The sequence below is a fragment of the Rhamphochromis longiceps genome, linkage group LG6 (genome assembly GCF_057381845.1).
Source record: "Rhamphochromis longiceps isolate RC_006_pf linkage group LG6, R_longiceps_female_GT1.1, whole genome shotgun sequence".
Taxonomy (NCBI): Eukaryota; Metazoa; Chordata; class Actinopteri; order Cichliformes; family Cichlidae; genus Rhamphochromis; species Rhamphochromis longiceps.
Window position 1 is genome coordinate 31,376,704 of NC_140562.1, and position 22,198 is coordinate 31,398,901.

The following is a 22,198-nucleotide window of genomic DNA, read 5'->3' on the forward strand; positions in this document are numbered from 1 at the left end:
AGAGGAGGAAGCAAGTTGAAAGAATATGAAAACAAGCAGGAAAGACATGAGTATAAGTAAAGAGGGGAAAGTTGTTTGTAGGGCCATGAAAGGAGGATGAGGAAGAAGGTGAAATTAAGGGTAGAGTAGTGATCTTTGTCGGTGCCAGCTTGTGTTGCCTCCCATGGCTGGACAGCTGCAACCTTCTTCGGGGGCACGATGAATGAGAGAACCAGGTCACTCACACACACACACACACACACACACACACACACACTCAGACATGTCCATACAAAGTCCTGTTCTAACAGATGCTAAGCCAAGAATTTGCATACTTCTGTCGTTACCCTGTTAGTGATGTCTCGAGCAGAGGATACCACTGGAGTGGTAACACATACTTAACAGTCACTTCTGCGCTCCCGCTCTCAAGTGTATGCACCAAGGTCTTTCAAAGGATTTCACTTTGACTCAGTCTCATATTGCATAAACATTTCAAAGACTAGACTTTCCTTACTACAACTCATCTAACGGCATTTAGAACAGAAAGATACTGTGAAAATACTGCGATTCAAATTGGTGGTGCATGAACATACAAGCAAACAGATGTAAAGGTGAGCAAGGTATTGTACCTCTGTTTGTGTCTCCGTGGGTTTCATGAGGCTTTATTCAGTCCCTATGGGATGTTAACAGGAAAAATTAGCTTCAGAGCTTTTTGAGAGTCCCCAAGCTCACTGCGAGTGAGCATTTATGCTGAACACACACAAGGGATTTTAACTGGAGTTCATTGATGTATGTCAGCGTGAAACAAATACACAAAAAAATCAGCACTTTCAGACACGCACACACATAACCACACACACACCATCTGGGAGTACCATAAGTCCACTGTATAAAGTATTCAACTCTCTTGTGTGTTATCCAGATTCCCGAGGGAGGCAATTGGCTGTGACACACATAGTTTATGAGGCTTCACAGTTATTCCTTCTGTTGTTTACTTTCCATTGTGTAACTTTCTACCTGTTCATATTCATTTTGAAGCGAGCAAGTATGTAAAATTGTTATGGTGGCAGGAGTGTGTGTTGGTTTGCCTCTCCTCTCTCAAGATTTTGATTCTCTTTTGGTAACACAAACTTTACCTCTCTACATTTTTATAAATTCAGCTGTCATAAGTTCCCATACCCAGTCTCCCTGGTTCCTGCGTCTATGTTTCATGTCTATGTGGTTATGTTAAGTTCATGTCATGTTTTATCTCCATGTCTATGTCTCTGTGTTTCCTGTTTTATTTTGTAAGAGTCTGGTGTTCTTTGTTCATTGTAGTTAGTGTTACTCTCCCCTGTATTGTCATTATGTTTCATTCGAGTCAGCTGTGTTCTCATATGTCTCCACTTCCCCTGATCACCTCATGTGTGTATTTAAGTCCTCTGTTTTCTGAATGTCGTTGTCAGGTCGTCTGTTATCTCCACCATTGTCACTGTTATAGTCATAGCACTTCATAGTATTTGTTTCTTAGTGTTTTTTTAGTTTGCTTAGGGTTCCATGTTTAACTCCTGCTATCATCCAAATAAAGGATCACTTTCTGTTTAAACCTGCAACTCCTCGTCCACATCTGCTTTTAGGTCCTGTTTCAAAAAACACACCGGCGCACCCCGCCGTGACAATTAATTTTATGTATTGTATTTTTAAGCTGCATTGTCATATTATCTTACTCAGGACTCATAACTTAAAGGGAAAGGAAAGGGAAATCTGTTTTTGTTTCCTGTGTCTGAAAGCACATATCCAGTACTGGTTGGGCTCTAGTTTAGATCACGAGGGAGTTGCCAGCTTTTATAGTGAACTCTTCCTCTCCTGCTATTAACTTTGCATTTGTGTATGGATGCCAGTTTATAGAATCCAGTCTACAGTTATTCAGAGCTGCTGCCACTGTGTGATTTTCCTCATATTTATTTATCAGTTTTACTGTTGTGCCAGTAGTTGAAATTCAGCTCCTTCTGTCTCCATTTCTGCGTCGATGCCAGCGTTTCGCTGATACACCCTATAACCAACACCAACACCGAGCCAGGGAATAGTACTGGTGCCATGTATTCTCACTCTTGCCATCTGCCACCCAAACTGTAATTAAATTTCACTTATCTTTTTATGAAGCAGAAGTTAATAGAGCAGGTTTATTCAATCAAGGGATTTTTCACGCCAGCTGGAGTCTCACTGGAGCTTGACTCTGCTGTATACACATCATTGTCCAGAGTTGTATACACGCTTTATTTTCAAGTAAGTACATCAGTGAAATTACTTTATCAAATGTGCTGAGTGTGTGAAGTCAAAAACACCACTATATAATAATAAAGCTAAACAAATGTAGTGTACAAACATATTGTTGAGTATTAAGAATATGTGTGGATATTAGGATATTAGGTCCTGAAAGTGAGACAGCGTGTTAATGAGGCTCTACATTAGTATCGACTATATGAGCAGCTCCCCTAATATTTAAAAATCTATACATGCACCTTGCAGCATGAGTCACGTGTTTCCCACAGGATTTTGGTGGACACCAAAATATTAAAAATATTAGTCTGGGACTCCAAAAAAGAGAGCTTATTTCGCATCATAACTGCTGAATGTGTAGATAGGCAATAATTTAAGCAGAACTTTGCCATGTGAACCTAAAATATGATGACATATCAATGTTACGTTCACAACCCGTTTCCATGGCCAGCTGAAAATATTGTTAAACATTTATTGTGGGTTGAAATCAATAATTAATTTCGTTTAGTACAGTTTTTCTGTTTTTCTCATTTTGTTATTCAGATGCAGTCTGTCCCCTGGTCATAAAATGACTCATATTTTGTAGCAGTTTTGTGTGTATGTATATTGTGTGCAGGTGCACATGTTGGCTCTTCTAACTTCAGTATTAGCACACATAATTAGGAGGGGGAGAGTGAAATGAGTGCCATTGTGGCATATATCTGAAAAGCTCTTGGATGCTTTTAGACATTATCTGCTACAGCTAACAGATTTAAAAGTACAGACACAGGAAACACTAATGCGTCTCACCATTTGTATGCACTTGCACACAAATGGTGAGACAGTAAACAAGGCCTTGGAAAACTTCCTGGCAAACTCCTCGCATTTGGTTTTAAGCTCATTATGTATGTTGCATGTGGGCTCCATTTGCCAGCAAAAGCAGCTGGAGGTGTTCATGCTGTGTTAGTTAATCAGGATTACTGAGCAAAGCAACGTTTGGACATGACTGTGTCTAATCCACTGTGAAAAGTAACGTGTTGCTCATTTCTCGCTGGGCTGTACTAATTATGTAGCAGCTAGGTGAACATGCATGACAGGACTGTAGCCTTTATGTGAAGAATTGTATAACAGTACAAGTCAAAGTGTAAAAGTTATTTTATTATGAAATTTACATGTTTTGCATAGTATATATTTTTAAAGTTCACATTAGATTTCTAAGAATTTTTACCACAGTGTTTTTCTGTGTGTATATGAAAAATGTTGTTCCATTGGAGCATGAGGAGTAATTCATTGGGGATTTCCATAATTTCCTTTTCAAACACTTTGAAATTCCAATGATATTAATCCTCAAAGTCATTAAAACATTGTGCAGAGTAGAAACTTAACTTTCCAAGAGCTTAGCAATATCTATTATGCAAATATTTCAAAGTGTTATAATGGACATCAGGTTGGAGTGAATGTACTTTATCGTAAACATCTGTACATTATGTGCACATACAGGGCTATTTTAATATCTGTCATAAAAAGAAGAAAACACGGTACCACTTTACAATAAGGCTCCCCTTATAGATGCTAATAAATAGTTTATAGCTATATTATTAATTAATTTGTAAATGCTTTATAAACCATTATTAATGGTTTATTATGCATTAGTTAAGGGTGAGAAAGAGGAAAAAAACTGACCGGTTTCTTGCCAAATAGTGAGCCAAATGTGTTCACCTATATATTTCATCTAGAGTTGCTATATTAAACATTTCAGACTAAGTTACTATCCTGTAAGCACAATCAGCATTTTTAAACATATTTTTTATCATATAAAATTGTACTTCAGAAATGCATTATAAATATCCACAACTATCAATCGGAGCTTTGTTGTAAAGTGTAAAGCATAAAACCATTTATTAATGAATAATAAATATTTATAAATGCCAAATGGGAGCCTTATTGTAAAGTGTAAAGCATGACACCATTTATTTATGACTAATAAACATTTATAAATGCCAAATGGGAGCCTTATTGTAAAGTGTAAAGCATAACACCATTTATTAATGACTACTAAACATTATAAATGACAAAAGAGAGTTTTGTTGTAAAGTTTAAAACATGTCAACATTTATTAAGGACTAATAAACATTTATAAATGCCAAATGGGAGCCTTATTGTAAAGTGTAAAGCATAACACCATTTATTAATCACTACTAAACATTTATAAATGACAAAAGATAGCTTTGTCGTAAAGTTTAAAACATGTCAACATTTATTAAGGACTAATAAACATTTATAAATGCCAAATGGGAGCCTTATTGTAAAGTGTAAAGCATAACACCATTTATTAATCACTAATAAACATTTATAAATGACAAAAGATAGCTTTGTCGTAAAGTTTAAAACATGTCAACATTTATTAATCACTAATAAACATTTATAATTGCCAAAAGTGAGTCTTAAATGTATAATGTCACCATTTATAACACTTAGACCTAAATTACAATCAGTGCTTGAAATAACATTTAACTACTGTCAAAAATGGCAATGTATTGTAAGAGTAACACATGTAACATTAAATGTGTTTTTTAAAACACCAAACAGTCACCCACTCCAAACAAAGTTCATGCCAGACTGGTTCAAACTGGAAATATTTTTTGTATGTCCTTAAATAAGCGTCCCAGTGGTCCATCAGGGTGTCGCGCTCCAGTTCCTCCTTAAGAAAAGTCAGTTTCTCTCGCTCCTTGTTAAGAAGGGCAGTTGCAGTAGGGGCAGGATTAGAAGAAGAATCTAAAGAACAAACAATTATTAAATTACAATACTAAAATAATTTATAATCTAAACTTGGGAAACTCAAATAAAATATTGATTAAAAACGGTTACAACTTGAATTTATAAAAAGCCACTTTGTAAAAATTATGTTATATACACATGTGGTGGTTCAGACATTTCTAAAACAAGGCAAATAATTCTTATGTGTACTGCCTTACCAGGGTGTTTAATATAAATTTAATGATGCACATAAACAAAACTAAAAATATACAACTAAGTGATATCAATCGTTTGGAATAACCAATAGCAATAGAGCTATTCACATGTTATGTGATGTTAGTTAGCCACTGTAGCTAGCAGCCAAATGGCTCGGTAGCTAGCTAGCTAGCATTATACTCACCTTCATGTCTAACTGCTGACGTCGTTGGCTTAGTGCAATCTAGATCATCCAGTCTCTGCTTTTTGTATCTCTTCGAACGTGTGCTAACTGTGTAAGTCGCAGACGCACACAAATTTTTATCTTCTGCTCCATCCATGGCGCAGCAACTTGAACGAGCGCCTTCAGTGTGTCTGTTCGTGCCCCTTTGGCTTGACCTTCCAGAGAGCAGAGTGAAGCTGACCCCCCACCCACTTGAAACGTAAAGGCAAATAGGCGGAGCGGTTAGTGCTACGTTTGTGCTGATTTGTGCAGGTAAAATTAGCGTTTGTGCTGCTACAGTATCTGAGATATTAAAAGTTATATTTTTTGCTGATGACATCACCATCCCCCCAGACTGCTCCAAAACAAACCAAAATGGTCTACTTTTTTAGTGCTACGTTTGTGCAGATTTGTGCAGGTAAAATTAGCGTTTGTGCTGCTACGGTTTCCGAGATATTAAACTTTATTTTATAGGTCATTCAAAGGTCACCATCCCCCCAGACTGCTCCAAAACAAACCAAAATGGTCTACTTTTTTAGTGCTACGTTTGTGCAGATTTGTGCAGGTAAAATTAGCGTTTGTGCTGCTACGGTTTCCGAGATATTAAACTTTATTTTATAGGTCATTCAAAGGTCACCATCCCCCCAGACTGCTCCAAAACGGGCCAAAATGGTCTACTTTTTTAGTGCTACGTTTGTGCTGGTTTGTGCAGGTAAAATTAGCGTTTGTGCTGCTTCTGTTTTAAAGATATTAATGAAAATGTAAAGGTCAACCAGCCCCCCCACATTACCCAAATCCAACAAAAGTGGTATCAAACGTTTGTGCTACGTTTGTGCTGGTTTGTGCTGCAAAGATTTTCGTTTGTGCTGCTATCATTTTAAAGATATTAATAACAATTTCTAGAGGTCATCAGAGGTCAACCAGCCCCCCCACATTAATTAAATCAAACAAAATGGGTGTCAATCAACTGTGCTACGTTTGTGCTGGTTTGTGCTGCTAAAATTTTCGTTTGTGCTGCTTCTGTTTTAAAGATATTAATGAAAATGTAAAGGTCAAAAGGTCAACCAGCCCCCCCACATTACCCAAATCCAACAAAAGTGGTATCAAACGTTTGTGCTACGTTTGTGCTGGTTTGTGCTGCAGAAATTTTTGTTTGTGCCGTTATTATTTTAAAGATATTAACAAAAATTTCTAGAGGTCAACCAGCCCCCCCATATTAATGGAATCAAACAAAATGGATGTCAAACGTTTGTGCTGGTTTGTGCTGCAAAAATGTTTGTTTGTGCTGCTAACATTTTAAAATGTTTAATAAAATAACGTCTTGATGCGTGCTTAATCATCCAGGTAAGTAAATCCCAAAAGGTTGATTCTGTTCATCTGGACATTTTCAGTTGGAGAAACGTTTCGTCACTCATCCAAGTGACTTCTTCAGTCTCAGCTGACTGCAGGTTTCCCCAACCTTATAAACACCCGTGAGTGAAGTTGCCCCCCCTACCTTCTTCAAATCGAACAAAATTGATGTCAAACATTTGTCCTGCAAATTATTTTGTTTGTGCAGGTTATGTTTCCCTAATTTTATAAACAGTACATGTACAGTGAGAGAGAGATGTTACATCTGTCTTCACTTGCATCCCAGTCATAGAAGCGTTGGAGGTCGTTCATAAGAGATTACAGGATCATCCCAACCTCAGCAACAGGACCACTCTCAGCACTGATCAGTTGTGTTTGCTTTTGGAACTGTCTTAATTCCACCTATTTTGCATAAGGGTCAGTACAGGCAGAAATCTAGGTGTGCCATGGGTTCCCACAGGCCCCTGGTCAAAGTCACCAAACCAGTTCGTAAGCAGGTACAGGTGTGGCCAGAAGGGTCCTCAGAGGCACTGCTTTTCCACCACAGGCCGCCACACACGACAACACCACAGACTTTCAGGAATATACAGAAACTGTCACTGCCTACATCCCAAAATGCATCGATGATGTCACAGAGACCAGGACTATCACTGTCTGGGCCAATCAGAAACCATGGCTCACAGGTCAGGTTTAAATGCTCCTAAAGTTGAAAAATGCAAGCCTTCAGAGCCGGGAATTAGGTGAGTCTAAGAACAGCAAGGGCAAACCTGTCACGTGGCATCAGCTACAGCAAAGCTTCAGCGACAGCAGAGATACTTGGAGGCAGTGGCAAGGAATACAAACCATCACAGACTACAAGCCCACTCTACAGACCGTGGTGACACAATCCCCAGACAGTGTGTGGAGATCCCTCCACCATCATTACTGAACCCAAGAAGTCATCTATCTCCTGCTTTAAGGACTACCGTCCTGTCAAACTCACCTCCATCATTATTAAGTTAAGTGCTTTGAACGGTTAGTCATGCATCAAATCAAATTATTGCTTTCCCCCAACCTGGATCCATTTCAGTTCGCATACCGGTCAAAACGCTCAACCGATGATGGAATTTCAACTGCCCCTCACTCAGCCCTCACACATCTGAACACTAGAGACTCATATGTCAGAGTGCTGTTCATAGACTTCAGTTCAGCATTCAACACCATCATTCCCCAGCAACTCATTCACAAACTGGATCTTGCTGTATAACGGGCTGCTAGATTTCTTGACAGGAAGACAGCAGACAGTACGGGTCAACAGCAACACCTCCAGCCCAAGAACACGGAATACGGGGGCTACCCAAGGATGTGTGTTGAGCTCCCTTCTCTTCACTCTGCTGACCCACGACGAGATCTACTACAGGGGTGAAGTTAACCATCTGCCAGAGTGGTACAGCAACAACAACCTGTCCCTGAATGTGGAGAAGACCAACAGTGACTCTACTTCCTCTGCAAACTGAGAAGCACAAGAGATTCAACCCCCATTATGAGCACCTTTTACAGAGGCACAGTTGAGAGTATCCTCACCAGCTGCATCACTGGTGTGGTATGACTCCTGCATTGGGTTCTGCAGGAAAAAATGACAACGGGTAGTGAGAGCAGCCGAGAGCATTGTGGGGACCTCTCTTGCCTCCCTCCCCAGGAGATCTACTGCACCTGCCTCATCTGGAAGGTCGTCTCCATTACAGGTGACTCCACTCATCCCTTCAACAGCGTCTTCAGTTTGCTGCCATCAGGAAGGATACTGAAGAGCCTCCGGGGCAGAACCAGCAGACTGAGAGACAGCTTCGTCCATCGGGCTGTCAGGATGCTGACCATCTCTGGATCGAGAAGGGGGGCCCAAGGGTACATCTTTCGCCATCCTACAATGCTGTGATTGTAGCCATTCCCCACTTTCTGTGAATGGTACTCATGGCCATTGATCAATAGGCTTTGATTAGTTGTCATTGATCAATGGTCATAAGAATTTGCATACTAACAATCATGGAATTAACCCCCCGGCACATTGTTCATTCAGTGGCGCTAGTTTCCTTCACTATGCAAATGTACTGTTTATATGGTTGGGGAAACCTACAGTCAGCTGAGACTGAAGAAGTCACTTGGATGAGTGACGAAACGTTTCTCCAACTGAAAATGTCCAGATGAACAGAATCAACCTTTTGGGATTTACTTACCTGGATGATTAAGCACGCATCAAGACGTTATTTTATTAAACATTTTAAAATGTTAGCAGCACAAACAAACATTTTTGCAGCACAAACCAGCACAAACGTTTGACATCCATTTTGTTTGATTCCATTAATATGGGGGGGCTGGTTGACCTCTAGAAATTTTTGTTAATATCTTTAAAATAATAACGGCACAAACAAAAATTTCTGCAGCACAAACCAGCACAAACGTAGCACAAACGTTTGATACCACTTTTGTTGGATTTGGGTAATGTGGGGGGGCTGGTTGACCTTTTGACCTTTACATTTTCATTAATATCTTTAAAACAGAAGCAGCACAAACGAAAATTTTAGCAGCACAAACCAGCACAAACGTAGCACAGTTGATTGACACCCATTTTGTTTGATTTAATTAATGTGGGGGGGCTGGTTGACCTCTGATGACCTCTAGAAATTGTTATTAATATCTTTAAAATGATAGCAGCACAAACGAAAATCTTTGCAGCACAAACCAGCACAAACGTAGCACAAACGTTTGATACCACTTTTGTTGGATTTGGGTAATGTGGGGGGGCTGGTTGACCTTTACATTTTCATTAATATCTTTAAAACAGAAGCAGCACAAACGCTAATTTTACCTGCACAAACCAGCACAAACGTAGCACTAAAAAAGTAGACCATTTTGGCCCGTTTTGGAGCAGTCTGGGGGGATGGTGACCTTTGAATGACCTATAAAATAAAGTTTAATATCTCGGAAACCGTAGCAGCACAAACGCTAATTCTACCTGCACAAATCTGCACAAACGTAGCACTAAAAAAGTAGACCATTTTGGTTTGTTTTGGAGCAGTCTGGGGGGATGGTGACCTTTGAATGACCTATAAAATAAAGTTTAATATCTCGGAAACCGTAGCAGCACAAACGCTAATTTTACCTGCACAAATCTGCACAAACGTAGCACTAAAAAAGTAGACCATTTTGGTTTGTTTTGGAGCAGTCTGGGGGGATGGTGATGTCATCAGCAAAAAATATAACTTTTAATATCTCAGATACTGTAGCAGCACAAACGCTAATTTTACCTGCACAAATCAGCACAAACGTAGCACTAAAAAAGTAGACCATTTTGGCCCGTTTTGGAGCAGTCTGGGGGGATGGTGACCTTTGAATGACCTATAAAATAAAGTTTAATATCTCGGAAACCGTAGCAGCACAAACGCTAATTTTACCTGCACAAATCTGCACAAACGTAGCACTAACCGCTCCGCCTATTTGCCTTTACGTTTCAAGTGGGTGGGGGGTCAGCTTCACTCTGCTCTCTGGAAGGTCAAGCCAAAGGGGCACGAACAGACACACTGAAGGCGCTCGTTCAAGTTGCTGCGCCATGGATGGAGCAGAAGATAAAAATTTGTGTGCGTCTGCGACTTACACAGTTAGCACACGTTCGAAGAGATACAAAAAGCAGAGACTGGATGATCTAGATTGCACTAAGCCAACGACGTCAGCAGTTAGACATGAAGGTGAGTATAATGCTAGCTAGCTAGCTGCCGAGCCATTTGGCTGCTAGCTACAGTGGCTAACTAACATCACATAACATGTGAATAGCTCTATTACTATTGGTTATTCCAAACGATTGATATCACTTAGTTGTATATTTTTAGTTTTGTTTATGTGCATCATTAAATTTATATTAAACACCCTGGTAAGGCAGTACACATAAGAATTATTTGCCTTGTTTTAGAAATGTCTGAACCACCACATGTGTATATAACATAATTTTTACAAAGTGGCTTTTTATAAATTCAAGTTGTAACCGTTTTTAATCAATATTTTATTTGAGTTTCCCAAGTTTAGATTATAAATTATTTTAGTATTGTAATTTAATAATTGTTTGTTCTTTAGATTCTTCTTCTAATCCTGCCCCTACTGCAACTGCCCTTCTTAACAAGGAGCGAGAGAAACTGACTTTTCTTAAGGAGGAACTGGAGCGCGACACCCTGATGGACCACTGGGACGCTTATTTAAGGACATACAAAAAATATTTCCAGTTTGAACCAGTCTGGCATGAACTTTTTTTGGAGTGGGTGACTGTTTGGTGTTTTAAAAAACACATTTAATGTTACATGTGTTACTCTTACAATACATTGCCATTTTTGACAGTAGTTAAATGTTATTTCAAGCACTGATTGTAATTTAGGTCTAAGTGTTATAAATGGTGACATTATACATTTAAGACTCACTTTTGGCAATTATGAATGTTTATTAGTGATTAATAAATGTTGACATGTTTTAAACTTTACGACAAAGCTATCTTTTGTCATTTATAAATGTTTATTAGTGATTAATAAATGGTGTTATGCTTTACACTTTACAATAAGGCTCCCATTTGGCATTTATAAATGTTTATTCGTCCTTAATAAATGTTGACATGTTTTAAACTTTACAACAAAACTCTCTTTTGTCATTTATAATGTTTAGTAGTCATTAATAAATGGTGTTATGCTTTACACTTTACAATAAGGCTCCCATTTGGCATTTATAAATGTTTATTAGTCATAAATAAATGGTGTCATGCTTTACACTTTATAATAAGGCTCCCATTTGGCATTTATAAATATTTATTATTCATTAATAAATGGTTTTATGCTTTACACTTTACAACAAAGCTCCGATTGATAGTTGTGGATATTTATAATGCATTTCTGAAGTACAATTTTATATGATAAAAAATATGTTTACAAATGCTGATTGTGCTTACAGGATAGTAACTTAGTCTGAAATGTTTAATATAGCAACTCTAGATGAAATATATAGGTGAACACATTTGGCTCACTATTTGGCAAGGAAACGGTCAGTTTTTTTCCTCTTTCTCACCCTTAACTAATGCATAATAAACCATTAATAATGGTTTATAAAGCATTTACAAATTAATTAATAATATAGCTATAAACTATTTATTAGCATCTATAAGGGGAGCCTTATTGTAAAGTGGTACCGAAAACACAAATATATTTTGGAAATTAGTGAAAAACGTGTTTATACTGATGAATTATGTTGTTTATATTGTTATGTATTAGGCAAATACCAAACTGAGTTCACGTTTTATACCCAAATTTGAGCCGGTGAAGTGAACTTCACCAAGAAGTCAGAAATTAGCATAACAAGCTTTGCTTTCAACCTGTGAAACTATTTTTTTCTCTTTTCAGGAATGAAAATAAATAACTGTAATTTGGCATTTTACTATTTTTTTCAGCTTTTTTGTAAAACAGTAAACTTTTAATAATATATTCAAATTTTAGATGACATTTTAGCATAAAAAATAGCTTTTTCATTAAAGACCGTGCACATATTGGTGGATTAACCATTACAGAAACATGTAAAAAATGGTAATTGCTATTATTATTAATTTAGGGTACCTGTGACATAACTAGACCATCATAAATAAAACATGTTGACTGTAAAATTATGTCAATAAATATGATCTAGAATAGTGAAAATGTTTCAGGCAACAAGAAGACCTACAACAGATGTGATGGCCCCCTTAGATCTATTGTATTTTCACAATAAAATGGAGTTAATCTGGGTTTAAATGAGGAGAAAAGAAACACAAAGAATTAAAACATGATACACTGAATTTTTATACGTTTAACTTCTCATCAGGCCTGTTCATGATTTATTGTGCTCTTCATAGTTCTGAAACTTTGACAAAAACTGTTATTGTTCATTGTAAAACGTGCTGGTTGTTCTTATATTCAGCTTTCTCTCTCTGTTAGTTTGTATTATTGGGTGACTTTGGTTTTTGAGTACATTGGTTTGGAGCTACAGATAATAACTAAAGCTGTTGGGCTTATTTTTGTATTTTATAACGTTATTGGCATTGAGTTATTAATGTAGTCTAAGCACGATTTGAGACTCTCTATTCATATCTGTTGTTGGTTTTAACTAGTTATTAACAATTGAAAAACTATTCTGGTGATGTATTATTACTATTATCATTATTATTTTAGGTACATTTACAGATTTTTTTTGTGATTATAATTTAATTTAAATACAGCAGAACATTATAAGAAACCACAAAAAACATGATTTTTGTAAAAACCTTTGTTTAAAGATTATTTATTATTAAACAATGTCCTTTCAAGTTTTCTTATGTTCCCCATCTACAGACCTTTATTTTAACTCTTCTATAACAATGTGTTCTCTTTCAGATCCTCGTTCATGTAGGCTTCCTAACTGAGGAGTCTGGAGATGTTTTCAGCCCAAAGGTGTTGAAGGGAGGGCCTCTAGGCGAAATGGTCCAATGGGCTGATATCCTCACTGCACTTCATGTTCTGGGACACAACCTCAAGATCTCCATGTCTGTCAAGGAACTTCAGGGGTGAGTTCTTTATGTGCGAGATCTTGATATCTTAATTATATAGAGCTATAGAGCTAATTGTTATGGGATGCTGTGTCAGACAGAGAGTGGACCCAAGTGCAGGACTCTGCAGACAAACATAAACTCAAAACACAGCTTTATTAGCTCGCACCGGCAAACTTAACAAAACATAAGGCGGCGTTAACTGGAGAGGACTGACTGAAACACTGACAGACTGGAGCGCGCACAGCATGAAGGAATATGATGACGAAATGACGTAGAACAGAAGGAAATTAGGGACTTAAATATACACATAAGGCAATTAGAGAGATGGAACACAGCTGGGGAAAACAAGACACAGGTGAGCGAAGTTTGAGTAACGACAGGGGAAGCAAAACTGAATATAAAGCACACATGACAAGAGACTGTCAAACTAAAACAGGAAACTAACGCAGACTGAGACAAACGGACTTGACAAAGACAAAGGAAGAATAAAAAGAGACATGACAGACCACAGAGACAGGCCACAGAGGGACCAGGCAGCACAGAGACATGACTGGGGAAACAGACCAGGACGACACAGAGAACAATGACCAAAACCACTCAAGAAACTGTAAGACTTCAAACATAAATCCTTAAAAAAAAACAAAGGTAAACAAGAATACTCTAAACTAAAAAACAAGAAACTGCAACTCCAAACACTGAACATGAAACTAATGTTTCTTGTGTACAGATTGGGGAAAAAAAGGCATATATCCATCTATTTCATCCGTTTGCTAGCTGTTAATAGGATGAAAAGTAGAGTAAACTCCGGACAGGGCTAGCACAGAGAGACAGAAAACCATTTACACTCACATTCACACTAACAGCCAATTTAGCCAATCAACTGATGCATTGTGTTTTTGTAATTTTGCATTTAAAGTCTGCTCATTTCCACTTAACGCCAGCATTAGCATCGAGGTTTCTAAGGTCCTGTCGCTGAATTGATCTGTTGCCGTATTGATCTCACGTAGGCTCAATCTGCAGCTTGATGTCAGTGCAACTACATTGGTGATTTTTCTTTTCCGTCCCGTGTCAGGATGATTACGCGTTTCTGCTTACTGATAAAGCTGAACTAGAGCCAGCACACAGACATATGCATGGATGTAAATTTGTCGTGATTGAAAAGATCCTTCAAGCGTTGTCTAGTCTAAGTAATTAGGTTCATAGTCAAGACTGAACAAATCATAGGGGTTGTCATCTTCAATGTCAAGGAATAGCTAATGTTTGAAAGAAGAATTATGAACAGGCATATTGTGAGAAGACAGCTGACTCATAGGTGACGTCTTTGTTCGGCCTCGATTGAGCTGCTAGTCTTTGTCTTTCTGTCGTCGTCGATCAGCGCAGTGACACAGGTACAGAGTATAGATCAATATAATGGTGCCTACAGAGGCCCGGCTGTTCTCTGCATTTCATACTGTGCTCTGCTCCGGACATCTCTCACAAATCATAGGAGAAGCATTGTATTGATGCCCAGCCTTTGGCAGACATTCTGTAGACATATAACGCAGCTTCAGGGGCCAAGAGAGTGTGGGACAATTTAGAAGAATTTCATATATAAAAAAGTGACTTTTGAGATTGATGGCACAATCGTTTTTGCTGCATGCACGTCACTGGAGTTTCTTGAGACCCACATTTTCAGATTTATCTGTCTGACATTGTGGGTCGTGATGTTTTAGGTGACTGCACAGGATATATTACCACACCAGTATGACCAATTTGTGTATTCACTTTAGCCAGTTTCTCAGTCTCACTTGTAGCTGATGGATTGCTCGTTCTCTCTCGCTGCATCTCTCACGTTACCCTCAAACCTGTCAATGTTAAAGTAAAGCTTTTAATGCTTTTCACAGTGATCGTTATACTAACATGTAATAAAGGATAATGTAACACTGGGTCCATTCAGTGAACCCAGTAATGACAAGTTCAATTCTCAGAAGAGGATGCATTGTGAGGCACAGCTTTGTACTGCTATGACGTGCAATTATACTGTATGTTTAGCTTCAATATATCCTGCCACACGGCGAAGCTGCACACAAGTACATAGTGATTTGTTATTTAAAAAGCATAAGTATTGATTTTCTGTTTTTAGGCGCTGTGAAATACACAGGGGGCTTTTTTTTTGTCAACGAATGGATTAATTAAAGAATTCCCTCAACACTGCTGCATTTCTGTGTTAGGGCTGCATTCTCAGATAGTGGCTTTGTGTACATTCACACCATGCCCTGCGAATGCAATTATCACAGTGTGTTAGTAAACAGGCTGGAAAACAGGGAGCTTTTTGGTTTGATTACCTCGCAATGTAATTATCAGTGGTTCACACAGAAAAAGCCTCAGATGCAAATCAGCAGACGCATTCATGAACAATGCATTGCTGTTGTTTTATTTCGTATTAATACTGTATTTTTATTAGTATTTTAACACGGATGTTGTGTTTTGGGGGGGTTGCAGATATTGTTGAGTCCAGATGGACAAAATGACCAAGTCAAATGAAAAAGCAGGCAAACAGACAATAGTTGCCCTAAAGATAAGGCTTGGTTAGATCTGAGACCAAACACAGATTTGGAAACATCTCGCTTTCCTTTGGGCAACATTGAGCAGTGTTAAAATAAAGCTGAGCAAAAAAGTGTCCAGGGTCTGTCCTTTTCCACCGTTTCTCATTCCTGCATTGTGGTGGGTGTGTGAGTGCATAGTGGGTACAGTATTGCTCTCATGACAACATCTGAAAGTTGTGATTGGCTTAGGAGGAAGCAGGGTAGCTGTAATTGGCCGCTGTGGGAATGATTAGGTGTTGTGTTTTCTTAGTGTATCACTCCCCTTTTTGTAGTTTTCAGTCTGCACTGCAGTCACGTGGCTGGATATTATTTACTAGAGATGAGTGAAAAGAGCATGTCGAGACTTACTAAGGCATTGGAGCTATTGACTAAAATGACTTCTTTTAATAAAACTCACAATAGATTAAACTTTAAGGTATTGTTTATTTTAAAAAAATGTCTGTGACAAATCAAAATCATATTTCATCCTGAAGGCTGTCAGCATGCAGATCAGACCGATGTTTGTTGGAAACAATGGCTGGAAAGGACAAAAAGAGAGTTCAGCAAAGTGCCGAGGTGGCATCTTTAGAGTTTATATTTGGTATTCAAATATGCAGATAGTTTTTGAAGGCTCACTAATGAATGCCATTCTTTTGTTTGGAATCTCACAACATCCGTCATTTATGCACAAAGCAGAAATTTCACACATTTACCACATGTTACCTGACCACACACTGCAGCACACACATCTCAGTTAATTCAGTACAGGTCTTTGCGTTTCACCATTTCTGCTGAGTATGCACCCCTCACATTGTGGAATACTGAGGAGCTTGATGGAAATAAAGCTGAATTTGATGCCAGTTAGATTGCCAGGGTACCTGAGATGTATTAGTGTTAGAGGGAGAGCAGACACGGCTCTCCTGCTCATTACCAACTTGAGGGTCTGGAACACAGAGAGCTGCTCCCAGTCGTTGAAAAGCTAGATGGTCAGCACCTTTTGTGCCTTATCCTGCCACTATTGTTATGTGACATAAAGAAGCTTTAATAATACTGGAAGATGAAAGAAAGTGGCACAGGCTAAAAGCGCAATGGCCTCTTACAGTTCAATGCCCACAGGACACACGATACACAGCGAAGAAGTAAGTACAGTGAAGTAGCCTGGAAAATTGTTCATTTTCTGGTGCATCATCCTGGTGGCTTATGTTCACAGAGCATGTGTTGGGCGTAACATGAAAACTAAAAACGTGGCATTGTGGGGACGGTTCACAGAGATGACATGTGGAAATCAAAAAATGTGCCTGCTAAAAACTGTAAACATATTAAATCTACTATATTTTATTAAAGTCGGTTTGAAAATGTGCCACAAGAAATTTCTTCCCCTTTGCATTTTATTGCTGAAGAGTACAAAATCTAACTGATCTAACTACAGTTATATTTGATCTAACTTACCTGGGTAATGGGAAAAGGCAGTTTTCATTTTTATTGAGGATTTTTTAAGCTATTGTTTTAAATCAGAGATCTATAATACATAGTATTGTAATAATATTTGATCATTATAACCTGCTTTTTTTACTTTGCTTTATTTTTTCCACTTTGAGTTTGTCTTACATGTAATAATTGCTTATTTTAAAAAGACAGTACTCCCCGTCCCACCTCCCTCAAACTCTGTCATGGTTATTTAAGAATCATAGCACGTAATAAAACTGCATCATCTGGTTTGATAGCAGTCGAAGATCTTTATTACAAGTCAAAATCCTTATCTCCCCTTGCTTCCTAGTTTCTCTGCCTCAGTACTGTCAACTCTTAGGCATCAATAAAAATGAAAAAGACACAAAAAAAAAGGAGGAAATTGTTAAAAATATCTTCAGTCACGTCGCAAAGATTCGCTTTCTTCTTCTCATGCACGCCCTCTCCATGGATTCCTCAAAATTAAAGTGTCAAGCTACACAGCAGCATCCCTACTGCAGGTAATTTCTCAATTAATGTGAAGTTTCAGATTCAGGCATGGAGCTGAAAAGAGACAGTAGCACTGATTTATCATCGTCTACACAGAACTGTGTGTTCTGTATATTTTACTGCTAATTTAGTTCCATGTAGAGCTACCACATTCTCATTTTTACCTGCACCTGCAGTCCTACAACTAGCTGCAATTATTTAGCAGCATTTTCAACAATTAGTGTTATTAGGGCTATTGCCTCGAGGCATTTCTACTATCGTTGCTTATTTTAATCATTATTAACACCGAGATCTGAGTAACTGCATCTCGTTCTGTAAGGTTTTCTTCACGGTGAATGACAACAGAATACTTGATCCTTGATCCTTGTAATGCTGCTGTTATAAGAAAATCACATTTTCCAGTCAGTTTGTCTTTTGAAGCTTCACAAAAGCTGATGTTTCAAGCCAGGAGACATGACAACTGTCAGTTTTACACCTCTCTAACAGTTAACCGGTTCTTTTAAGGCCCATCTGTTCACAAATCTTTTGCACTTTAGTTTTTATCCTTACTATAAAATCATTTTCAATTTTTATCTCTCTCTTCCCCATTGCCAGCCATATTTCTTTCTCTATTTAAGTAAGTTTTACTTACACTGTGGTATTTTTTAGAGATGGCACGATACCACTTTTTAATGTCCGATACAATACCGATATCATAAATTTGGATATCTGCCGATACCGATATGAATCCGATATAGTGTGTTTTTTTAATTAATAAAACTGTTTTTTTTTTTTAATATCTTGCTGCATTTTGTATAAGTTCACACTCAAGTTTAAATAAACAACAACTCTGAAGCTATTCTGTTATACCTGTATGCAAAAAAATACACTGCACCCAAAATATTTCATAGTTCAGCAACACTGATCAATCTAATAAACTTAAACCGACTCCATCCTTCCTATTCTGGTATTTTAAAGAGTACTTAGCAGAAATATTAAGCAACCTAACTAATAGGGTTGCAAACTTCCAGCAAAAAAAAATAGGGAACCACCAAAAAATGCACAGAAATAAATTATTTTTCAAGAATAATTAAATAGATTCAAGATCTTTCTTCAACAGAACTGCAGACTGCACAGATGGTACCTTCCCAAAGGAAAAAGTAGTATAGCTTACTAGGGTATATTAGACTTAACAGTTACTATATACAGTAATGGACTTCTATACATTTTACATCAGATTAAAACTTTGGGTGTAAGATTCAGATAATTATTTAATAAAAGCTAGACATTTTAAATGAGAATAAGAAAGAAAAGTATGTCTTTGTGCCCCCCTTTTCCCTGTTAATGCCCTATCGGCCCCCCTGGCTAAACTTTGCTAGATCCGCCCCTGCACAGTTACCAGCTGTCAGCTACGTAGAAAAGGATCCTGGTCTAGAAAGTAATATTAAATAAATTCTAACAACAGCTTATCAAGCTTAAACTGCTGTTGTTCAGCCGCTGGTTTCCTCTTTCTGGTGTAAAGTGGGCCAAAAACAAAGAAGAGAGACGGACTCGCTACAGAAAAGCCAATCAGCTGATCATTAATCAGTTTCAGGATTGAAGTAGCAGCAGGAGAGGGAGAGAAGAGGCAGTCGCTCCATATATCGGTTGTTAAGCTTAACATGGGAATGCTTTACAAACATTCAGAGATGAACTTAAACACTTGCTTTACTTCTCTCAGGGATAACTTCCTCGGAGATGAAATGCCACTGGATTGCTAGTGAGGCTACAAATACACACAGCCGCTCTATCACGTGAGCACACTGCTCCGAGTGCTACGGTTATGACCGAGTTACGCCGTGTGGCAAGTTTTGTGAGGTGCTTTTTTGATATTTAATGGATCGGATTACATTTTTTATTTCTCTCCGATATCCGATCCAGTAATTTAGGTCAGTATCGGACCGATACCGATACGTAATATCGGATCGGTCCATCTCTAGTATTTTTATATTTTCACTATGCCTTCCCCTTTGACAGTCAAACTACAAAGTCAACAAATCACATTGTTATTGCTTTGCCCTCATTTTCTGTGAGCTCTGTTCAAACAGTTTGACCAGGCCTTTGTTTTATCTCATACAATGATATCGTGCCATATGATGATATGTGAAGACTGTGGTGCCACACCCCTTGCGCTGTTGGAACACCTTGGGGTTTTTTTTGGTTTTTTTGGTCTATTTAATTTTTTTTAATTCTTCAGTCTGAACGTTTTCTGGGGTATAAATACGTCTGTCTTGTGTGAGAGAGGCCACATTTTACATGAAGAGAGATTCACTACACTACCACAGTGGCAGCATGCTGCAAAAGAACTAATGCTAGTTTGCATCATAAGCTCATTGCTATAAATCTGCTCTAGTCCAGAGATAGCTTACATAACCCGAAAGATTAATGCAAAAAGACCTGATGTTACGTAATGCCTTGTAAAATTGAATTGGTCTTCAGATTCTTTCTGCTGCACACTTGTTTTTCTCAGCATATTCTGTCTGCCTTCTGTGTTTCACTCATTTTTTGTAGAGGCTTTATCTTGTTATAAATATTTTTTCCACTTCTCTTTTCACTTTCACTTTGTCCAGTTGCTCTCATATTGTGTGGCTGAAAGTGTCAGAGTTTTTTTGATTTTTTTGTAGTAAGAGGTATGGGTTTTTGAAAGTCAATAGTAATGTGTTTTACCCCTTCGCTGAGCATTTATTTTCTCAAAGTTTCAGTACTGTGCACTCCCCATTTATTTATATTTTGCTTTTAAGGAATAAGACTTTCTTTTAATTTTTTAAGTGATCATGATCAAGAGCTATCCAGGAATCCCAAATGTCCATCCACGTTTTTCTTTTTATTAGCTTTTCCTTTTTTCCTTTTCTTTTTTCTTTTTTTTTTATTATTTTTTGTTAAAATAATTTAAACTTATCTATGAATCATTCAATTCAAACATAATTAAGGCACCTAACTCAAGTGATCAATTGGTGTTAGTTTGTTACTATTACACAACTGGGAACAGATCATTTGTTCCCATTTGTGTAGTTAAATGTATGAAAGATTCCTAAGATAACACAGTTTGACAGGAATAAAACAGATTTTTTTGCACCAACGAGGTTACTTCCAAAGAACTAGCTTAGCTGAAAAGGTGTTATATCTTGGCGTGGTGTGCAGAGTGTTCATAAAAAAAGTTAAGGAAACTAGAGAAATGGAGAACAAAATAAAAAAGTAGCAAAAACAATCTGCAGCTGGTGAGCGGTATCAGAAAGTCAACCAAAATCAAGCAAAGACCTAACACATCACCCGGGAGGTGCTGACAGATGAGCTGAGCTGATCTCTCAGGCGCATCTGACCTTTCAGATGGCTGGGGTGGCTGTAACTCAGGTAGCAAAAAAGGTCACCTGCTATTTGGAAGGTTAGTTGTTTGATCCCTGTCTGCTCCAGTCTGCACACCAAATATTCCTGTTCAAGATATGAACATCCACCCATCAGATTTTAAATGTGTGCGAAAGTTACATAATGCACTTATGTAGAAAGAACATAGCAAAAAAAGTGCTCAGAGTAAAAAGCATTGTATAAGAACCAGTCTGTTTACCATTTATATCAAACGTGATATCAGTAGAAAAGGGACTGTAAAGAAACCAGTGTTAAGGAAGGGAAACTGTAAACAAATGCTGCCCTATGGAGGGACATATCCATTTTAGACATTTTTGGTTCAAATTCTGGTTGATTTCAGTACCATCTGAAAAGCATCTGATTGGCAACGGTGTAATTTTTCTGTGTGACAAACTAACTAAACACACTATCAGTGAAATACCAGGAAAACCCATCATGGACTAACCCCCCCCCCCCCCAAGTACCCAGACCTCCATTAATATTGAAGCATGAGGCATAAATGTGTGGGTCTAAATGTGTAATAAGTTTTGTTTGTTCTGAGCTTTTTCTGTTTATCACCACCCAGTGTCTCTCCAAGTCTTCCACCTCCTCGTCACCCCCAGTCAAACAACTCCTTCACCTTGCGCCATCATTAAAGTGAAGCCTGTAGAGAGAGTAGAGAGAGTGGAGTCAGTGACCTCAGTTCAACTCCTTTTATTCCATAGGTTGGCTATGAGCTGTTTTCCTGTTCCAAGCAGATAAGAGCACATGCATGCACATATATTTCAAACTCCACCCTTGCTTTTCTTGCATGTCTCACAATTGGGTTATCACGTTCAGTTATTGCTTTCCTTAGATCGCTGATTCTCATTTTTTCAGAAGTTTAGTGCTTTTTTTCTGTCTTTTTTTTTTTTCTGACTTTGTTGTGCAAGCCAGCAACTATATAGGTAGCAAACTTTTAAAGCAGCTGACTCAAAACATTATTATACAATTGGGTTTAAATGAGGGTAAGAC

At 38.0% G+C, this 22,198-nt stretch overlaps 1 protein-coding gene and 1 long non-coding RNA gene across 2 annotated transcripts in view; both read left to right on the plus strand.

Moving 5' to 3' along the window:
- LOC146668325 (alpha-1,6-mannosylglycoprotein 6-beta-N-acetylglucosaminyltransferase B-like) overlaps positions 1 to 22,198 on the plus strand; it is a 128,209-nt gene that overhangs the window by 65,416 nt on the left and 40,595 nt on the right. Inside the window, exon 8 of the mRNA XM_085410219.1 lies at positions 13,150 to 13,319. Within this exon, the coding sequence (XP_085266345.1) occupies positions 13,150 to 13,319 (170 nt within the window). The remainder of the gene's footprint in view (positions 1 to 13,149; positions 13,320 to 22,198) is intronic.
- LOC146668328 (uncharacterized) lies at positions 10,281 to 11,392 on the plus strand. Its single transcript, XR_014912145.1, has 2 exons — positions 10,281 to 10,461; positions 10,844 to 11,392. It is a non-coding gene; the product is annotated as an uncharacterized LOC146668328 (long non-coding RNA).